Here is a 21257-nt window from a genome sequence, read left to right as displayed (position 1 = left end):
GCGGGGCTCTATGCAGTGCCAGACCGTCTTGTTTGTGCCAGATGAGGCCCAGCTGGAAGTTGAGCCCGTGGCCCACTGCCCCCGGCCGCAGCCTCTGACCTGACCTGGCCACACCAAGCAGCTCGGAGCCCCCAAGTGTAACAACAGTGAGCAGCGGGGAAAGTGCAGGTCAGATGCAGACCCACGCACCGCTCCTTACGGTCCAGGGGCTCCACCTGATTTGCTCTGACGCCAGGATGGGGCGGGCCAAGGTAGGTGGAACATTAACTTGATAAACAAATAATGGGCAGATGGGCACAACCCTCTTCCAGTGTGGTCCCAGGAGACCCACACCTGGACTCCCAGGCTCCACTTAGGTTGAGGGATCCTAGGGGTGTGAGTACCACTTGGAAGAAGTCACATGCAATTTGAGGAGGACATCCTTGTCCAAGGCTCCGCAGACAGGAAGTAGTCAGAGCACAGAGGGAAAAAGGCACTTTATTAAGAAAGCTTTGGCCAAGCCCCTGCCGGGAGGAGCCCATCCTGGGGCACCCAGATGAGGTGGGAGCAGCCCTGCTGGGGTCCTATAAATATGTCTCCTCAGGATACTGGAGTGCCCCTCGGATTCCCACCAGTGTGTGGCGTGGTGGGAGGCCATCAAAACCAGCTGACAGCTGAGGGGCCAGGGCTGTGAAGGCTGGGGCAGGGGAAGCAGCAAGGGGAGGGGGAAGAGACTGAACCCATGGAGCTGAGACCCCTGAGGAGCAGAGACCAGCCCTCCTCCCCATGCTCAGGTGCCCTGAAGTCCTGCCAGTGGAAGTAGCCTGGGGTTGAGGTCAAGGAAAGGAGACTCCAGCCATAGGCGCCAGGCCCTGGCTATGAGAGGCAGACAGGGCAGAAGTGCTTCTGGCCTCAGCCAATGAGAAGGCAGGCCCAGACAAGTGCACGCTTGTAAGAGGTGGCCTCTGGGCAGAACCGTCTGGTCCTGGCCTTTGAGACCCGGGCTGGCCGGAGCCCTACATAATTTGGCCAATGCAAAGGGAGTCGCCAGCTAAGCGCCTGTCAGGCCTTGACCAATGGGAGCCGCCGCCGGGGCCTGAGCTAATGAGATGCAGCCTCCCTCCGTACCCGTCTGGCCTCGGCCTCCGCGAGGCCGTCGCGCCCAGGCCGCCGCGGAGCGCGGAAAGAGAGGTGGCAAGCAGCGCTGCGAAGCCGGGTGAGGCTGTGGGCGTGGCCGGGCCGCCTGCTACAGGGTGGGCGCGCCGGCCCTGCCCAGCTCGCCCGCCGCTTCCCTGCTCTTCTTGCGCGGTGGCTTCTGGATGGGAGTCTTCTTCCGGGGGATGTCCGGTACGGGTGCGCCGTCCGCCGCCTTTTCGGGCCCTGGGGCCTCTGGCGCCGGGGGTGTGCGGGCCGGCGAGGCGGACAGCACAGAGCGCTTGGCCTTCTGCGGCGGCGCCGGCTTCTCCCGGGAGCCCTGGGCACCCAGGGTTCCCTCGGCGCGGCCCAGGCTGCGAGTCTTGTCGCGCAGCTCCGCGGCCAGCATGGAGGCGGCCTCGGGCGCGCTCCGCGGGGGCCCGTTAGCGTCCGTGGGCTCCGAGAGCCCAGAGCCGCGGCCCCGAGCCCGAGCCCGTGGCGGCGACGGCGCGACGAGGGCTGGCTCCTCTTCGGCCAGCCCTGGGGGCCGCAGAGTCGGGTTGCGGGTCCGAGGGCTGCCGGGCTCGTCTGGCCGTGCTGATGTGTCGCTGGGCGTCCGTTTCCTCTTGCTGGGGCTGGGCGCCACCTCGAGGCCCAGGGTTGGTGGTGAAGGCGCACGGACAGCGCCAGCGGCGCCGTGCTTGCCGTGGATCCAAGACACCTTGGGCTTGGTGGCGGGGTCGGGTGGCGGCGGTTTCCTGCGCTCGGGAGATGGCGAAAGCGACAGGCCTCCAGCCTCTCCCCGGACCCGGGCCGGCCGGGCCTCGCGCCGGGCCACGCGTGCGTACAGAGCCCCTCCAGGCCCCTCCACACTCGATGCCGACCGCTCGCTGTCAGAGGACGCGGGGAGGGGCGTCGCCTCCTCGGAGGGAGCTGGTGTGGTAACTGGCGCTGGGGACGGCACCTGCGCCTCGGCAGGGGCGCTGGAAACTTCCCGATCTCGATTCTCCGTTGCCGCCTCTGACAAAGTAATATTGGAGGCTGTCACGGCCACCTGAAAGAGCCTGAGCCGTCCAGCCTCCAGGTTCAAGCCTTCGCCTTCCCTCCTCCTCTCTCTCCACCCTCGCTGGTGCTTAGTGGTACCCAAACACGACTGGTGCATTCAAAACACTAACCACAAACCCAGTTTTTAGCCCTGGAGCTGTGGCTGAGTGCTGAGGGGTGAAAAGCACGTTCCCAGCTAAAGCTCCTACCTCATCCTGGCCTCAAACCCCTCCCCCATCACATCCTCAGCATGGAGGCCACCATCATGCTGATGTAACCCTGCAACACCTGCAAGGGGATTCATTATCCTTCTTTAAGAGATAAGACTTCTGCCCTGGCTGGTGTGGCTCAGTGGATTGAGTGCCGGTTTCTGGTTCAATTCCCAGTCAGGGCATGTGCCCTGGGTTGCTGGCTGGGTCCCCGCTTGGTAGCTTGGGAGAGACAACACATCGATGCTTCTCTCTCTCTTTTTCCCTCCCCCTCGCCAAAATAAATAAATAAATAAATAATGAATGAATGAATGAATGAATGATTTTTTTTTTAAAAGGGTCCCAAGGTCACTCAGGCAGGCAGGTAGTCAGCGGAGGAAAGCCAGAATCTAAGCCAGTCAGGTTCCTTCCTGCTGCTTGTGAGCTAAGGTTTCAGGCAAAGGTGTTCGCCCATACCCTGTAGACCGTTCCTCCTGTCAACTGCCAAGTCTGGCAACCTCCTACTCGGACTCAGGACCTTCTCTCTGCCTAGTCTCCCTGCCCCCGAAATGAACCTGGGCTGTGGTTAGAGAAAGGGGAGCCCGCCCACCTCCCCAGACCCCACCCCAGCTCCGGAACCCTGCTCTGCAGCCTCAGCTGTGAGTCTGACCCCGTTAAGAGCACCATCACCACACCCTTCCCCTCCATGCTGCCTACACCCCAGAGCAGGGGTCCTTTAAGCTGGAACATTTCACTGGGCTGGAGCGAGGCTTAAGCAGAGTTCACCTTCATGGGGCACGCAGTACACGGGGCCTTCGTCGGTGGTGTCGAAGGAGGAGAAGGAGGCCCGGGAGGACCAGGATGGTGAGGGCTGCTCCAGTCCCGACGGGGGCTCCAGGAAGCTGCAGTTGAGTGTGTTATCCAGGTCGTGGTGGGCCACTGGGGAAGAAGGGAGGCACAGCTGTCAGGGGCCCTGCCCTGGCCCAGCCTGCGTCCTCTGCAGTCCTCCTGCCACAAATGATGGAGCACCAGCCCTGCCCGAAGACCATGTGTGGGACAGGCAGTTCAACAGGCAGAGTGATGTTAGGCCAGGATCAGAGACTGGGTAGTGGTGAACCAGGAAAATGAACACACTCAGAGGTGCAAAACTAGCATGTGAAGCCAGGAGCTGAAAAAGGCTGGGCTGACGTTCTGGGAAAAGCAACAAGGCTGGAGAGAACACCAGACTGGGACAGGCCGCCAGTCTCCAGGCCATGCCTCAGACCCGGCCGCAGCAGACCCAGGGAGCTTTGGAGTGTTTTTGAGCCCAAATGCACAAGGCCACCTTTGGCTCAGCCCATCTCAGTAGGCTGGACCCCAGGAGGCCTGGCCTCCACAGATGCAGCCCCCGTGACGGAAGAATCCCGCAGGCTGGTCGGCCTTTCTCCTATTTTACAGATGGGAGGTGGAGTCCAGCCCCTAACCCTGTGTCCAAAGATCCCACTCTGCAGGGCGGGCCAAGGGGTTTCTCAGTTGTCTCCATCTTTACCTTCCAGAAGACTGAGTCTCCCTCATCCCCTCATCTTTGAAAACAATGGGAAAGAGCATCTACCCTGGTGTGTGTCAGTGCAGGTGGAGAGAAGCAGCACCTCCACCCACACCCAGGGGCCTTTGGTAGGGAGGGTGCCAGGGGCCCACCCGCACACCTTCCTGGGCCCAGGAAGGACCCAGGGCACTGCAGGGGTCCAGGCTGGGGGAGCCGATCTTTTCTTGGTGCCACTGATTCCCTTGCACATGTGCCCCACAGTTCACCTGCAACTCCAGGTGAATGCACTAGGCCTTACCCTATACACCCATAGAGGGTGGGGGGCCTGCCCGCCCCAGACGTCTACACACCCGCACTGCACCCCGGATGCAATCGCTCACACTCGCAGAATCAGAGCCCGAAGGCTCCTACCTTCTTCCCTGGGTTCTCGCGAGTCAGCATCCCCCTTTTCCTTCTTTCCAGTCGCACCTCCCCACGCCCCCCCGACCACCGCAACATTAACTTTCATTCAAGGGCCCCGCATTTCCTCACACCGGCACCTGCACACCCGCTTCCCAGCAGCCTCATGCGTGAGCTGTTCCCCCAGGGAACCTGTACCGGCATATTTACCTACGACCTTGGGTAGCTTCTGCCTGCGGAGAGGGATCCGGGGCAACTTCATGCTGATGCGGCTGAAGCGCCCGCAGAGTCTTTGCGGCGCCTTCTTCCTCCCTAGAGACAGCTCCCTGTGGGGGGCGGGGCCTGGATAAAGGGGCGTGTATGGGCGGGGCCTGGAGGCAGTTCGATCTCGTTGCGAGAGGCCGGAGCCGTGGAGGGTAGGGTCACGCTCCTGGGGCGGGACGGGGCGGGGCCCGAGCCAAAGAGGTTGGTGGGGAAAGGTTCCGCAGCCCCGGTACAGGGGGCGTTCTGGGCCGGGGGTGAAAGAGCCGCACAGCGGCGGGCCTCACCTGCGCGCGGGGTCCTTGCCGCGGCAGGCGCAGCAACAGCCGAGCAGCGAGAGCAGCAGACCCAGGAGCAGGGCGAGCAGCGCGCCCGCGCCCATCACGCCCTTACGCTGATTGGTCTCTGTAGGGTATTAGGTTCAGCGAGGGTGCCGGCACCCTGCTCCCTCCGCCTCACAACCAGAACCCCGCTCACCAACTCACCCAGGCGGCAGGCACCGGTGACCGGGTCGCACGAGTCCTCATGGCAACTGCAGGCCTGGGAGCAGTCCACGCCATGGAGCCCTGGCGGGCACGTCAGGTTACAGCTGCGGAGGTAGAGGTTCAGGGAGGGCCACAGCGACCCTCCGTGATGCCTCCCGCTCTTGCCCCCGCGGCCAGCCAGCCCCGGTCCTGGAGTCCACTGTCTAGGAATTGATGCGCACCACCACATCTAGGCACACGCTCGGTCACTGGTGTTTTTATAAATGAATGTGTACGCACACCAGCGGGAGGGGGCCTGGGGGATGGCCAGTGGTCCCCTGGCCGTAGTGCCTATTTCTGGGGCTGACTCGCGTGGGTATGAATAGGGGCTGCCATATCAGGCCCTTGGTTGTAAGTGGAGGTCTCTGCTCACTCTACACTAGCTCGGGGTCACTCACTGACTGTTCCACACCAGGAGCCTGTGGTCACTCCCTAAGGTACGGGAACCAAAACTGAAAGGTCAGGCCTCGGTCTAATCAACATAGAAGCACCTGGGGTCTGGCTGGAGCCCTGTGCGGGGTTCATACCCCTCAACCCCCTTTAGGTCCCCGGGCACTCACTGGGGCCCGTGGACGCCAGGGCTGCACAGGCAACGCCCCGACTGGAAGTCGCAGTGGCCGCTGCCACAGTCAGCACACACGAACGCGCAGTCCTCGCCGTAAGTGCCATTGCTGCACTTGGTCTCGCACCTCGAAACGCGGGGAGGAGGCGTCAGTGTAGATGAGACAAAACCAGCCCAAGCCCATAGTGCCCTCCCAAGAGGGCATGGGGGAGGCGGGGCTGGGAGGCTGATTCCGGCACAGGCTGCTCACCTGTCGCCGATCCAGCCCGCGTTGCAGCGCGTGCACTTGCCAGTGACATGGTTGCAGGCATGCCCGTCGCGACAGGGCGGGCAGCGATGGCTGCAGCCCTCGCCATAGAAGCCGGTGGTGCACAGCTGGTCGCACTTGGTGCCGTTCCAGCCTGGTTCGCAGGTCACGCAGCGGCCGTCCGCCACTTTGCATGGCTGCAGGCCCTTGCACTGACCGCATCTACAGAAGGGGCGGGAGGCTAGGCGGGGCCCGGAGCAACCTAACCTCCTCCCTCTTTGGCGGCCTGCCCTTCCTCCTCCCACCTCCCGGGCCGGGAGTCCGCACTTACCGGCGGCGACAGCCCAGGCCGTAGAAGCCAGCAGGGCACGGCTCCCGGCAGTACTTGCCGCGGAAGCCCGGCTCGCAGGCGCACGTGCCGTCCACAGGGTGGCAGCGGCCGTGCAAGCACTGACAGTAGCGCTCGCAGCGCGCGCCGAACGTTGGCTCACGGCACTGGCAGCGGCCGCTCTGCTGCTCGCAAGGCGACCCGTTGCAGGCACATTGATTGTTGCAACTGCGGCCCCACCAGCCTGCGTGGCACAGGCACGCGCCAGTCTGTGGGTCGCAGCGGGACGTGGCACTGCAGTAGCACGCGCTGGAGCACTGAGCGCCCCACCAGCCAGGCTCGCAGCGACAGGCGCCGCTCCGCGGGTGGCACACTCCGTGCTGGCACTGGCACGCATGCTCGCAGCGTGCTCCCCAGCGCCGCGTGTGACACGTACACTGGCCGGTTACGTCCTCGCACTGCCCGTGTGGGTGGCAGATACACAGCTCCTTGCAGTCGGGTCCCCAGAACTGGCGCGGGCATTCTACAGGGGCAAGCGGAGAGAGGGGGAGGCCCAGGCACTCGCGAGGGAGCCGGGAACCATCCCGAACCTGTCCGCATCTCCCTCCCCTCCTCCGACCACCTACCTCCTCCCCCTCCCCCGCACCCCAGCTTCTGGGAACCCCCTTTTAAGCTGTATCCTGTTCCCGGACCAGACCCCACCCCACTCACAGGCCCCGCCCATCTCTCTAGTGTCCGGCCCCACTGCCCAGCACCCGCTGAGATGAGTGCTCACTGGTGTCGCAGGTGGCACCGAAGTAGCCAGGGCGGCAGCGGCATTCGCCAGGCCTCACGCACACCTCTTTCTCCGAGCACGTGGAGTTGCCTTCGCACACCGCTGCGGACAAGAGGGTGCCGAGCTGCCGGGCTTCCAGCGACCCCCACTAACCCCCCTCTCCATACCCCCACCCACTGCCCAGGTCCCCAGGATGTCCCACTCACCGATCCCACAGTCGTCCCCCTTCTGCCTCCAGCCCGCGCAGCACGTGAGTTCCTGGGAGCTGCAGGCAGAGAGAGGAGACTGAGACCCAGTCCCTGTCCTCCGTGGGGCTTCCCTGCAACCGCTGTGGGGAGGTGGTCAGGGCCCTGCTTGTGCATGGGAGCCAGGCACTGTTGTAGGTTATAGCTTTGGGAGAATCCCAGCCAATAAGAAAGACACAAATTCCAGCCCTCCACCATCTGACACAGGAAGGTGACAGAGAACATAGCACCAATAGACCTAGCGTCTCAGTTCTCTCTACAAGGAGTCTCCCCACTCTCCCCATCCCATCTAATTCTCTGTACCCTCCTTCCCCATCCACTAGGCCTGAGAAAGAGACCCCACATGTCTTAGAAGGGGCAGCAGTGAGGTAGGGGCTGGGGGAGGTCCCCGAGCCTCTGGGACCTGCGCAGGCGTGGCATCCTGGGTGAACAGTTGAGGTTAAGTACCAAGGCAGATGTGCAGCCTCTGGGTGAGGTGGGTGTAGAAACAGTGAGGTGTCCTCTCAGTGGAGGGGACTTCTAGAGGGACAGGGCACACCTGGGAGTCCTCCACAGGAGTGAAGAAGGTAAAACTGAGGTCTCCAGAGCACCAGGGTTAGACTTGAGGTGAAGGAAAGAGATATTAAAGCATCTATTTACATGTTTTAAAAATCTTGTTTAATTTTATTTGGCTTTACAAAGTACATGATATCACCTCGGTAGGAGGCAAATAATTTATAACTGTCACATTTTGGGGTAGTACAGCATCCAAAACCCTGGGCTATGAGGTGTGTGGGCACAAAGGTTTGGAGGCCCTGCCCCAGTGACACCAGGGCCACTGCAGAGGGCGCACAGGGGCTGAAACTGGGTGCGCCCACATTTGGGGGCAAAGGGGGTTGAGAAGGAATAGATGCTCAAGCACAGGTCCGTAGGGTCCCATCAAACCCCGAAGAACTTCATCCAAATCCTAAAAGCACAGAGCAGTCGTTCGCATTTTAGAGAAAAGGGGTGTGCTGCTTCAAGAGGATCTGAACCCGGATGTGGTGCTGGAAAGACATTGGGGGCTGGGGGGAGGGTGTGTGCGGGGGCAGCTAAGGACCCTGAGCGAGTGGGCCAGGCTGGGCAGGGAAAGGCTGCAGCTGTTCCACATCATGCCCCTCAGGAGGCACCCCCAGCCATGTCCCAGCTTGTGGACTTCAGCAGCCCTGGATGGGGCCTCAGGGCCACGCCCCACCAGGAGAGCTTGATTCTCCCTTAGGCCAAAGATGTGGGGACTGGGGAACAGGATCCATAAAAAATCTCAAAGCGGAGGAAAGGGGCCTGGCTTATTTTCCACAAATAGAACTAGAAGCCTGCCACAGGGAACGCAAAGATCTGGCTCCTCCTGGCCTTCCAGTGTCTGCACCTGCTCGCCCCTCACCCCCTGCCTGCCCCAGGGATCCTGGTGCCCATCTGAAGGTAAATCCAGGTTTGTAGGCCCATCACAAACATGGGCCTTTTCTGCCAGTTCTGAACCCACCTCTCTGGGAGGAGAGCCCCTGCAGGCAGCCTTGCCAGATGGCCTGCTGGGATGGTCTCTGACCACCTTCTGCCTGGCCACACGATTCTGTGGTTAGGAGCCTGGTTTTAGGGCCCCGGTAAGCTGGGTTTGATGCCTGCACCTGCTGTGACCTTGGGCACAGAACTTACCCTCTCTGGGCATTAGGCTCCTTATCTGTAGAATGGAGCCCATGGGTTAGGCAGAAAGATTAAGCCAAGATGTCTCAAGCGTCTGGCACAAACTAAGAGCTCAGGCAAGATAGTAGTCCACTCTCCAGCCTGTACTGAGCAGGCTCCAGGCTCCCATACCTGCCAGCTCTCTTCTGCCCCTCTGGACACCCCTTCCCTGGTTTCTGCCCTGCCCCCTCCCCAGGCTCTCCCCTTCCTCTCCTTCCCGTGAGGTCACTGGTCCCACCAAGAAGATGCCGACAATGCCTCGGAGCCCTCCAGGGGACCCTCCTCCCAACACTGAACTCCTAGCCTCCCCATCTCAAGGAAGCCCCGTCCTCCCAGGCATGGAGGCTGAATCCCCAGAGGCGCCCCTGACTGCAATCTGACAGCACCGGCCTCTCCCAGATCTCTCCTGACTCCCTAACTGGTCCCACCCTCTGCCTTCCTGCTCCCAGGTTCTCTGCCACGTGACAGCCAACCCTTGTCAGATCCCGCCTCTTCTCTGTGCAAAGCCCCTTTGAGTTTCCATGGCCTTCAGACAAAAAGCCCGAGACCTGAGAGCAGAGGGCAGACCCCCCTGTGGCCAGCCACTCTCACTTTGGCCTCTCCTCCACCAGCCATCCCCCTCCCAGGCTCTGCCCAGCCCCCATGGTCCTTAGAGAAGGCCCCTGCACTCAGGCCTCACCCCTGGCACCACAGGGCTCTGCCGCCTCTCCTGCGGGCCTTTGCTCACTCATCACCTCTCAGAGGGTCTCCCAGATCACCCTAAAGGAAACAGCACTCCCCAGCTGAACACCTCCTCCCTAGCACTTGCTAGGTGTCAGATGACTTGCTGTAAGTCTCCTCCACCGCTGGGACAGAGGTGTTTGTTTTCCCCCTTGTACCCCTGCACCAACCACAGGGCACACACAAGATGCATGGGGTTTTATGGGCTGAGTGGTTGCTCCCCTCCCCTGGTCCTCCTGCCTCTCGGAAAAGGGAACTGCTGGTGGGAGTCTTGGGAGGGTAATAAAAGAGATAGCCCCGGCCCCTGGGTGCGCAGTGCCCAAGGTGGCTGTCCTTCCCGTTAACCAGCTCCACACATGATCGCAGGCATCCCCGTTCCACTCCTTGAGGTGGGGACTGTCACCAATCCCATTTGACAGAGACGGAGACAGGCCCAGAGAGGTTAAGCGATTTGATCAGGGCCACACAGGTGGAGAGAGGTAGCAACAGCTTCTGAAACCCGGACCCGGGCTCTTGGCTGCTCGAGAAGGCCGCCTCACGGGGAGGTCTCGGGCAACGGGGAGCGGGAGCGAAAGGCTCAGGCTTCTGACAACTGCAGCCTGCCACCGGATCCCCCAGCACCGACCCCAAGGGGGAGAACGGCTGAGGCGGAGAGGCATGGCCCGCGGCGATCGCGCCCTCCCCCTCTTCAGGCAGGGCCCCGCCCGCCACCGCCGCTGCATTCCTAGGGCCGGGGAGGCCCGGGAGGCTGTGTCGGCGTCGATGCGAAGCAGATGGCGGGCCAGGCCGGCCCCCGCCCCGGAGGCGGGGCTCGCAGCGGGGAGGGGTCTGCGCGCCTCGGGATCCAAGCTCGGAAACCCCGCGCGGCCCCCTCACAGCCCCTTGTCTGGGGCGACTGCCGAGCCCCCGGACGCGGCCTCCCAAGGCCCTGCCGCCGAGGGCGCCCGGACGGGACCCAGTCCGGAGCCCCGCGGCCGCCTCTCCAGCTCCTCGCCCGTGCGGCGCCTCCTAACACGCGTCTAGGCACCCACACACGCCGGCTCCTGGCCTCTGCGCGGAGATGTCCTTGACCTCGCCGTGGCCTCTGACTGGCCGACCAGGTCCTGCGGCCCCAGTGCCGAATCCTAGCATCCTGTCCTTTGATCTTCGCCCGCCGCGCAAGGTCCTGGACCTGCCGCCCTCCGGCAGGGCCTGTCCCGCGCCTGTCCCATACTGGCTTGCCCAGCCGGCTCCTTGTGATATCCCAGTATCCCCACCCGGGGGTTCCACATCCTTCCGACCCCTGAGCATGTCGTTGTCCTTTCAGTTCCCGCTTCTGGTTCACTCTGAGCGCTGGCTCTTCGGTGCCCACCTTTATCACCACCCTTTTCGCAACCGCGCCCGCTCTTTCTAAGAAACAAATCTGTCCTTCCGTGTCTCGACTGCCTGAATACCTCCCCGGCTCCTACCTCTTCGCAGCGCAGCTCCACCTCTCGTCAGCCCTCATCCTCCCTCTTCACTGGAGTCACACTCTAGCCCCGGGCCTTTGCACATACCATTCCATCCGCGTGGAATGCCTTTCCCCGACTTCTCCCAACGCCCTTCACGACCCAGCCCAAGGGTCCCTTTTTCTAGGCCTGGAATCTCGGACATTGTGTCACCCCTCCCGGCGCTCACTGCACTCCGTTCTTTCCTCTGCTGAACTTCTCGTCCGGGGTATCCTCGGATGCTCCGTCGTGGCCCGGCGCCCAGTCTCGGCCTGGAGCGGAGCCGGCGTCGGCGAGGGTGGCTGAAGGGCCTGAGCTTTTGGCATAGGGAGGTCCCAGGCGTCCAGCCGCCCCCCCCACCCCCGCCGACCCGAGGCGGGGCAACCCCTCTCCCCCGGCGCTGAGCGTCCCCTTAGGTCCCCTCCCCCAGCCAGGCCGGGCTCCTACCCGGGCGCACGACACACGTTGCGGCCGCGCGGGTTCAGCTCCTCAGGCGCCGCGGGGTCGGGCAGCAGCCAGAGCAGCAGCAGCAGCAGCGGCGGCGGCGGTCCCCTGGCTCCCCGGCGCCGCGCCGGCCCGGCCCCCCGGGGCCCTGCGCCCTCCATGCGGCGCGGGGCAGGCGCGGGGCGGGCGCGGGCGCGGGTGCGGCCGCAGCGAGAGCGGCCGGAAGCGGAGTGCGCGGCCGGGCGGGGGGCGGCAGGAGGGGCGCCGGGCCGGGCAGGAAATTCCACATCGGCTCCCTGATCCGGGGCCAGCCGCGGCCGGCCAGGCGGCAGCGCCCGCCCCGCGCGCCAGACCCCACCCTCCGGCCGCGCCACCGCCCCTCCGCGCGGCCCCCGCCCCCACGCGGCCGCTCTCAAACTTGGGGAGAACTTCGAGGGGCCCGCAGAGCGTCGGGGGAGGGCGGGGCCGCGGGGGCTCGCGGGAGGAATCCCCATTCCCAGTGTATTTTCCTTCCCTCCCCAGACACCCGTCTTCTGGAGAAGCCGCTCGTGCGGCTCACTGTGCGGCCAGACCCGGGGCGGGAAGGCAGCTGGGGGACAAGGGCGCAGCGCACCAAAGGCCCCCGTTCACCCCCAGCGCCTCGGAAGCGGTCAGGGGAGGGTGTCCCGCAGAGGACCCGAGTCAAGGCCGCACTCCATCCCCCCCACCCCCACTCCCTGGAGCCCTGTAGTGCCAAGCTGGGTGGTCAGCACTCAGTGCAAAGCCTGCAGTGCACGGCACAGAAACAGGATGCTCGAGCCCTGTGGGAACAGAGGCCTGGGCAGAGGATCTAGGTAGGGACGGACTGGATGCCAGGAAGAATGGCTCAGCCATGAGCTCCGACAGAATATAGGGGTAAAAGCAAAGGAGGCGGGTGGGAGCGCTCCAGTCCAGAGACCCTGCGATCCTTGTCAGGAGTTGAAAAGGGCCTGCGGAGCCTGGGAGAGCGATTCTGCTCGAGGAGGCTGCTGGGTTACCAGAAAGAAGAGTCAGAAGGTATCCTCAGGGCTGAACACTTGAGACCTCCTGCATCAGGAGGGCAAGGGGTGACAGCACAGAGCAGAGCAGGGCAGCAGAGAAGCAGGAGGGGGCACCAGATTGAGAGGAACAGAGTCCGGGGGGACCAAGAGGAAAAGAGTAGCTCGAACTGGACAGTAGAGGGGTGCCTGGTGACTTGGGGGGTGGCCGATTCAACCCCAGGGCCCATGGGGCAGGGTAGATGGCAAGCCTGCGGATGGGAACAAGGGGAGCAGGAGCAGCCAGGTCCCAGTGAAGATGAGCATGTGTTTTGAGGACTTAGGACCTGGGAAGAGGCCCTGATCAGGGAGAGGGGTGCCTTCTCTCGGGAAGCAGGCTGCATGCAAACACTGAGGAGCGAGGCAGTGGTGTCTTCAGTTCTGTGGAGGCCTATTGGCGAGGAAGGTGGGACTGGAGGAGGCGGCTTGGAACAGGGGACACGGACAGGCCCAAGGCTAGGGATGTTGCCAGGCTGACTGAGCCAAAGGCCTGGCCAGGGCAGGCTGGCAGAGGGTGGAATGAGAAGGAGCATGGTAGGGGGCTCCTGAGGTTAGGGTCCCTCACTGAGTGCTAGTGCAGGACAGGCCTGAGGCAGGTGACAGCTGGGTAGACTGGTAGGGGAATTCACACCCATGGGATCACAAATGTAAACACTTCTTAGAGACGGGTAAACAGACCAAACCACTTCTGGAAAGTTCCTCCTGGGCATGGCCCTGACCTCAGCTGTGCCCTCCCAATGAGGGCGGGGGGTGGGACGGGGTGGGGGGGTGGGGGGTGGGGCCCTGCCATGGAAGCCCAGGGTGGCTACCACCAACAGAGGCCAGCAGTGGTCCATGTGGCTGCAGTGACAGCCCAGCAGCTTGTGACAACCCCACTCCCAGGCTTTAGAGGCACAGGTCCCAGGGCTGGAAGCACTCACCCGAGCTTGACTGAATTCATGAACAGGCACCTCAAACTCCATCACCTTCTTTCCCCTCCCTCACAACTGCTCCTGGTCCCTGAATTCCTGTGAAGACCACCACTGGAAGATGCCTGCACTTCTGAATGTCTCAGATCTCTACCCGCCCCCATCTGTATACTACCCCAAATAGTCTAATTTCATGTATGGTTGTCCCTCACTGCCTGCAGGGCAAGGACCAACCAAACCTCACCTCACTCAGAACCTCAGTCCCCTGCATGTGTGCCACTGCAGCCATCTGACAGTCAATGGCAAGATCTGGTGATGAAGGCAGGGCCCGTATCTGCCCCAGACACCACTGCATTGGTATCTGGAGACTGAGAAGTGCGGGTGGAGTGAATGATCATCCATGTGCCTAGTCTGGTGCCAGGTGAATACCAGGGTAAGGAAGCTGTGGGTTCCCTGACACCCGCAGACCACCACACAGGCAAACTGTGGGAGCCTAGCGCCCAAGCTGATCAGTTCTGGCCAGGATGGCTTCCCAGAGGTCAGCTTCAAAGGATGAGGGTTTTGCAGGCAGAAAGGGATGAGCAACAATCCAAATGAAACCATGAATGCATGGCCTGTGAGCCTGGGCTGCCGAGGCCCAAGGGGCAGGAGGCAGTGGGAAGTGTGGCCACAAATGCCAGGCTGGGACCCAAGGCTGCAGTGGCTGAGCCAGGTAGCTGCCCTATTTTCAGGATCCCTTCCATGGCCAGATACCGCCCCCCGCCCCGCCCCGCCTTGCTCTGCAGAGGACCAAGGAGCCTTCCTTCCTCTCCTGTGGACCAGAGGTCTCCAGTAAGGCTATGCCTCCAGGTGGGGAGACAGCACCGGCAAGCTTGAGACATATTGAAGATGTGGGGCAGAGGGAGCATTTCTGGTGCTCTCTCCCAGAACCATCTAGAGTCTGCAGGAACTGCTAGCCTGGACTGCAAAGTGGTGGTAGAGACAGGAAGTGATGGGCCCTACTCTGAGCCAATGTTCTTACACCTCACCCTTAGGATCAGGGGAGAAGACAACAGAGAATTGTGGCCACCATGTCCATTGGAAGTGACCCACCAGGGTCAACAATGGGCTTGCCACCCTGAAGTGTAAGTGCATGATGTCACTTTGGGGTTAGGGAGTGGGGGCATATTTCCTCAGGAATACCCAGGCCCCAAGAGACAGCGATGAAGGTCACGTGTATGGCCCTGAGGAGCAGGCAGCAACTCCCACTGGCCTCACCGCATACCCCAAAGTCCTTAAGGTATCAGAGAACCCAAAGCAACTGATTTCCTGACCCTCTCCCCACCCTTTCCTCCCATCAAGTAGCTCACACTGCCTCTCTGCTCTCCTCTCATCCATGACATGGTGCCAGTTGCAGCAGGCTCCGGGCAAGGCACCGAAAAATAGAGAGAAGACCCAGTTGTCTCCATGGTCTGCCCAGCCAGCTGGGAGAGGACAGAACCTTAGTAAGTCGCAGATGGCTTTCAGGGCGGTGCTGGCAGGGAGGCCTGTGGTAAGAGTTTGCTGGAGCAGAACCTGCGGCAGGCAGGAGAGGAGCATGGAAGCTCTGATGTGTGGAGACAACGCTGGTGGCCTGGAGAGGTCCTATACACTGCACCAGGGAGCCGATGTGCTAAAACTCAACTCATGTGGCAAACCTGTAGGACGTGCAGCTTCCTCCTCCTGCCACACATTTGGAGCCAGGAGGTGGGGAAGGCATCCTGACAGGCTTCCCTCCCCAGGCACTGGGACCCACTTCCTGAACCTCAGGATGAGCTTTACTTGCGGGTGACGTATTGCCAACTGAAAAAGAGTTCCTCACCAGAGAAGGTACTCCAGCAGGCTAGGTGACCACCTGTCACCAGACTGGGATGGGTTTCCAGGTGACACCCTTTTAGCCAGGGGAGTGTACTGTGCTCTTGCCTCTGAGACAGGCTTTTGGCCTCCCACTTGCACTCAGCAGCTCTGGCCTTGGCTCCCACACCAGAGCTGTACCTGCAGCAACTCTCGCCCTGGAATGGACCCAGTACTTTCCGGTGCTGCCGCCTTGGACAGGCTGTGAAAGGAATCGAGGCTGTGGCCACAGGAACACCTTTTGTAAGATGATTTATTTCATTTACCAACAACATGGGGTCAGAAAAGCCCAGCTGTAGGGGATCTTATCACTAAAACCAATTTCAAGCAACCTTATGCCTCTGCTCCCTCTCCAGCCCTTGGGAGCCTTAACTGCTCAAGCCTCTGGCTACTGGGTAGGTGAGGGGTTCACCCTACCCACCTCCCTGCCCACAGAAGGGGACCTGATATGCTTCAGCCTCCTCACCCAGGTGCCAGTCCCTAGGTCCCTTTGGAGAAGGACACCTTCTCAGCCCAGCAGGGACCAGAACCAGGGAGCAGGGAGGCCAAGACAGCTGGTGACAGGGGACCCTGTCTGAGCTGAGATGGATGGGGCCTGTTAACCCCTTCAGAGGACCAGAGCCTTCCCAAGCACTTCCCCCCTGCATCGTGATCCACAGCCGGGATCTACAGAGCCCCGCAAATACCTGCTGCAAGCTGGCAGACACGCTGATGTGAAGGAAGGGTGGCAGAAGCCAGCCAGCAAGGGTGCCAGAAGGAAGGGTCTCAACGCCCTAGGGTAAAGTGCTCTGGCCTGGGCTGTCCTCAGAGCTTCTGCCATGGTTCCCTTCCTGCTGACACCAGCCCCAGAGCCCTAGTCTTCACTGGAGTTGTCAAACTCCTCCCAGTCAGACACACTCATCACCTCAGAGGCGAAGTCTGGGTCGGCCTGGCGGTCAGGGGTCCCACGGGGCGGCTCGAGGAGCAGGGAACGGGGCAGGGTGAGCACACAGGCCGCCAGGCCCGAGATGGAATTGTCCAGCTGGGGCCCCTCCTCCCAGCAGTCCTTCTCCACGTCATAGATGTGCACGTAGCCTGTGCGGCTGCCACGGTTGTGTGAACGGCCACCTAGCACATAGATCCTGTTGTCCAGCACAGCAATGCCGGGCTCACCGTGCCCCGCTGGGAGTGGGCAGACGGATGACCACTGCCCAGATGTGCAGCTGTAGCAGGCCACCTGCAAAGTCAAGGCCGGAGTAAAGCCAGGCACCTGTTGGGATGGGACTGCCAGCCTGGCCCAGGCCATCTGGGCAGGGCAGCAATCATGGCCAGGCCCTGGATTCACACCAAGGCTGAGGAACATATGGGGCTCTGGACAAACCCTGCTCCCCTGGAGGAAGGGTTTGGGGCCAGTGTCGAAACACTCTGTCCCAGCTCCAGGGTGCACAGTCAGCCTGGGGCCCCAGGTGTGTGGACGTTTTCCAGTTGGAATGCTGTTATTTTCCATGATCTGGTGGTACTGGTTCTCTACCCTTCGTAAGACTGATGCTGACTGAGGTCACAGATCCCACGTGATAGCTTTACCCACCCCCCAGGAGCACACCATACCAGGGGGAAATGCAAATAAAATGTGGAAATAGCCGCTTGCTGACTAATAAGCATCAGTATTCTCTTGTTTTCAATATTACCTCAAACAGTAAACAAATACATGGAAAAATGTTTAACCTACTAGTAACTCAAGAAATGCAAAATAAATGGTCAGAGACAAATTGCCTGTTAACAGAAACCATAAAACCCAATGCTGGTGAAGGTGTGTTTAGTGAAGCTAGTCTGTGGTGCACTTGTCTGACAAGCCAGGAGAAAAGCAGGTTGGCAATATGTATGAAAAGCCATACAAATCTTACCTTTTGATTTAATAATCAGCTTTGGTTCTCCAGCTGTGGTAGGCAGAGAACTGGCCCTCCAAAGAAGGCCACGTCCTAATTTCTAGAACTTATGTTACTTGACATGGCAAAAGGGACTTTGCAGACGTGGTTAAGGCTATGGACATTGAGATGGGGCGGTTATCCTGGATATTCTGGGTAGAACCACCTAGTTGCACCAGCCCTTGAAAGCAGAAGGGAGGGTATGACAGGAGAGATGAGAAGTAAGAAGGACAACCTGCCGTTGTTGGCTTTGAAGGTGAAGTGGCCCAGTGCCCTGGAATGCAGATGTCTCTAGAAGCCAAGAGCCTGTAGCTGACAGCCAGTAAGGAAACAGAGACCTCAGTCCTACAATCACAAGGAACTGAATCTGCCAACAGCCTGAGTGAACAAGGACGTGGATTCTTCCCTGGGGACTCTATAAAGGAGAGACACCCTGACATCTGGATTTTATCCGGGTGTTACCCATGTAGCATTTAATGACCTACAGAACTGGCAGAATATACTTAATGTTTTTCTAAAGTGCTAAATTTGTGGTGAATTGTCATGGCAGCAATAAGAAACTAATACACTAGAGCCCAGTGGGTGTCACCACTGGCCGGGGGGTGGGGGTTATTAAAATACAGATGGCTGAGCCCCACCCCGAGAGCTCCCTCATTGCGTACAGGGTGTGGTCTGAGAATCTGTATTTCTAATGCGTTCTGACATGATGTGAGTGCTACTGGTCTGGGGACCATACTTTGAGAACTACTGCTCTAGCCTAAGGAAATAACCCAACATACCTGAAAAGCTCTATAAAGCAAAAATTACTTATGTTATTTGGAGCAGTTAAAACTTAGATCAAGCCAAATGACACACCAGTCTGAGAGAATTCTGCAGAGCCACAGAGGTGGGGGGTGTGGGGTGGCTGTGAAAATCAAACATTAACTGGAAAACACCCATGATGAACTTCAGCCAGAAGCAGAACGGGAGATTCTTTGTAACTGGGTGGAAATCATGCATTGGTAGAAGGACTAAAAAATAGTGGCACAGGTCTGGATTATGGGTGTTTTTCTTCACCCATCTCCAGTATTTAAAGGTTTTGAAATGTGGTTATATTAACTTTATAATTGAAGTTTTTAATAATAATAAAAACAAGTGAAACCATTCTGTATACTATAATGGTAGACACGCATCATTATATATTTGCCTAAACTCACAGTATGTACAACACCAAGAGTGAGCCCTAATGTAGACTACGGGTTCTAGATAGTAACAATGTGTCACTGAAGGTTCATCAACTGTAACACACGTCTCACTCTGCTGGGAGATGTTCATAGTGAGTGTGTAAGGGATTGGGGGGTATATAGATCTCTGTACTTTCTGTTCAATTTTTTTAATAATTTATTTTTTAGAGAAGTTTTAGGTTTATAACAAAATTGAGAAGGCACAGAGCTTTCTTGTATATTCCCTGTTCCCACACATGCACAGCCTCCCCCACATGTGATATATTTGTTACAGCTGATAAACTTATAGACATATAGTCACTCCAAATCCATACTTTACCTTAGGGCTCATTCTTGGTGGTGTACCATTCTATGGGTTTGGACAAATGTATGACATGTATCCACCATACAAAGTATTTTCACTGACCTCCGAATCCTCTGTGCTCTATCTACTTTCGTTCAATTTTGCTGTGAACCTAAAACCGCTTTAAAAAATGAAAAATTTTAAAAAAGTGGCACATGTTGCAAATAATTTTCTATCTATAACAACTGGAAGGGACAGAATAACAACAGGTGTGTAGGCAGCCCAGCCCTGCTTACCTGGTGCACATCCCTTCTGTAGCCGGCATCATTGTTGCTGCCCCCAATCACATACAGCTTGTCCAGCAGTGTGGCCATGCCATGCCAGGCACGCCGCACAGGCCCATCGGCCAGAGCGTGCCAGGTGTTGCTGTCCGGGTCATAGCAGTGCGTCTCCTTTAGGTAGTCCTCCCCTCTGCGGCCGCAGGTAATGTACATCTTTCCTTCCAGTGTGGCACCAGCGTGGGCATACACCTGCATGGGCCGCCAAGAGAACAGGGGCGAGGCAGGGAGGGGGCAAAAGGCCAGTGAGGAAGGGCAGCCAGCAGCCCTTGCCAAGGCCACCCATTCCCATAACTGCCCGATACCTCTTGGCTTCACCAACTTCCTTTCACATTCTTATAAGAATGCTCCCTGGATTTTTGCTGGATGCACTGGTCAGTCTCTCACCCCTGACCTCCTCCTGATGGGGGATGATTCTACAGACCCAGAGATGACTGAGCTTCCACAGGAGAAGCATGGAATCTCTGTCTTTCCCTTGCCCCTAAAGGAGAAATCTGCACGGGGGACCTCAAAGAAAGCTAAGCATCATTTTCAGAATCAAAAGATAAGAAACAGCAGTTCTGGGAACCCTTGACCCACGCTCAGTTGCCTCCATCTCTCCATTTCCAGTGGCTAGCCAATCCTCCAGGCCCGCTGACCCCACTTTCAAAATATTTGTTTGCAAATGATATCTGATATGGTGAGGAAAAAAGCAAGATGCAAAAGCCAAAAAAATCAAACACCAAGAGTAATTTTTAGTTACAGGTTTGTGTGGGAAAAGAGAATATACCACTGTGCTTTTGATTTTGGTCCTCAACCTTTCACAAGCTTTCCACTCTGCCCTGGTGCCCCGCTAGCCCCTACCTCAGGCATCCTTCACTGGTCCCTCCTGCCCCAAGGACCTTCTATCTCATACCTATCCCATGCAAGGCCCTCCCGCTGTACCCGTCGGCGCCAAAGCAGGGCACTGTTTTAGGGGGAGAGGAGCTCCATGGGGTGTGGAGGCCCCAGGGTTTGGTCCAGGGACAGTCACTATCATTCAGGCTGTATGGTGGCACAGCAAGTGGACCGGGAGATGGACAAAGTGGAAAGCAAGGGTCAGAGCAGTGGGAAGGATACACACCAAAGGTGTGGGTCTTCACCCATCAATGGTAGGGGCCTGGAGAGGTGTTTTTTTTTTTTTTAAATAAGTTAAACTCCATTTTGATGTAAGTATAAATTCAGATGTAGTTATCAGAAATAATACAGGCCCCACGTACCCTTCAATCAAGAGTTCCCAATAGTAAGAGCTTTTATAACTGTAGTAAAGTATCACAACCATGATGCTGACATTGCCAGTTAAGACAAGGGACATTTCCATCTTCACTAGGGTCCTGCCTATTGTCTGTTTATAGTCACACCCACTGCCTTCCAGCCTTGAAACCCCTTCGTAACCACTGGCAACCACTAATCTGTTCTCCATTTTGCCATTTCAGAAGTGTTATATGAATGGAATCATGTATTATATAACCTTTTGAGATTGGCTTTGTATGCCAAACCAGGTTCACTCCTGTTGCTGCATGTATCCATAGTTCATTCCTTTTTATCATCAAGCAGCATTCCAGGCTGAGTATCAGCCAGTTTTTTTTTGGAGTTCACCAGTTGAAGGATATCTGATTTGTTTCCGTTTACTGGCTGTTACCAATAAAGCTGCTATAAGTGTACATAGAGTTTTTGTTTCTCTGGGGTAAATGCCCAGGATGGCAACTGCTGGATCTCATGGTAGGTGGAGGTTAACTTTTAAAAGACAATGTCAAACTCTTTCCAGCGCGGCTATATCATACACTCCTACCAGCAACGTGTGGAGCGAACTAGTTTTTCTGCATCTTTACCAGCATTTGTTATCACTATGTTTAATTTTAGTCATTTTGAGATGTGGTTTTAATTTACATTTCCCTAACAATTAATGATGTGCTTTTTTACCACCCGTATATCCTCCTCAATTAAATGTTTCAAGTCTTTTGCCTTCTTTCCAAAGGGTCTATTTGTGTGTGTTTTACTGATGAGTTTTGAGGATTCTTTATATGTGTTAACTAGTCCTTTGTCAGATATGTAATTTGCAAATATCTCTCCCATTCTGAAGCTTGTCTTTTCATCTTAACAGGGTCTTTTGGCAGAGC

General features: G+C 58.4%; 2 protein-coding genes across 2 annotated transcripts in view; both read right to left on the bottom strand.

The window, feature by feature from the left end:
* Window positions 1-1193: 1193 nt before the first annotated feature.
* SCARF2 (scavenger receptor class F member 2) lies at window positions 1194-19109 on the bottom strand. Its single transcript, XM_054592800.1, has 11 exons — window positions 19078-19109; window positions 7173-7231; window positions 6967-7068; window positions 6195-6714; window positions 5867-6085; window positions 5615-5743; window positions 5016-5119; window positions 4818-4935; window positions 4480-4595; window positions 3132-3284; window positions 1194-2133 (listed from the first exon to the last, which is right to left on the bottom strand). Exons 1-11 carry the CDS (start codon window positions 19107-19109, stop codon window positions 1226-1228), a joined length of 2460 nt encoding a protein of 819 aa, XP_054448775.1. The 3' UTR covers window positions 1194-1225.
* Window positions 15308-21257, bottom strand: part of KLHL22 (kelch like family member 22) — a 33380-nt gene continuing 27430 nt past the window's right edge. Inside the window, exons 6-7 of the mRNA XM_054592801.1 lie at window positions 19078-19311; window positions 15308-16587 (exon numbers count right to left, since the gene is read on the bottom strand). Coding sequence (XP_054448776.1) covers window positions 16225-16587; window positions 19078-19311 — 597 coding nt within the window. The 3' untranslated portion in view covers window positions 15308-16224. The remainder of the gene's footprint in view (window positions 16588-19077; window positions 19312-21257) is intronic.

The sequence above is a fragment of the Pteronotus mesoamericanus genome, unplaced genomic scaffold, assembly GCF_021234165.1.
Source record: "Pteronotus mesoamericanus isolate MK-2021 breed Mesoamerican mustached bat unplaced genomic scaffold, CSHL_Meso_final scaffold_371, whole genome shotgun sequence".
NCBI lineage: Eukaryota > Metazoa > Chordata > Mammalia > Chiroptera > Mormoopidae > Pteronotus > Pteronotus mesoamericanus.
This window is presented reverse-complemented; position numbering and strand designations above follow the sequence as displayed.

What these genes read in the sequence shown, in the direction of transcription:
- SCARF2 (XM_054592800.1), bottom strand. Translation starts at nt 19,109, where the DNA reads ATGATGCCGGCTACAGAAGGGATGTGCACCAG. An exon ending in CACCGGTGCCTGCCGCCTGG is followed by an intron (nt 4,936 to 5,015) that starts GTGAGTTGGTGA and finishes AATACCCTACAG; the next exon opens with AGACCAATCAGCGTAAGGGC. An exon ending in GTACTGCGTGCCCCATGAAG is followed by an intron (nt 2,134 to 3,131) that starts GTGAACTCTGCT and finishes TTACTTTGTCAG; the next exon opens with AGGCGGCAACGGAGAATCGA.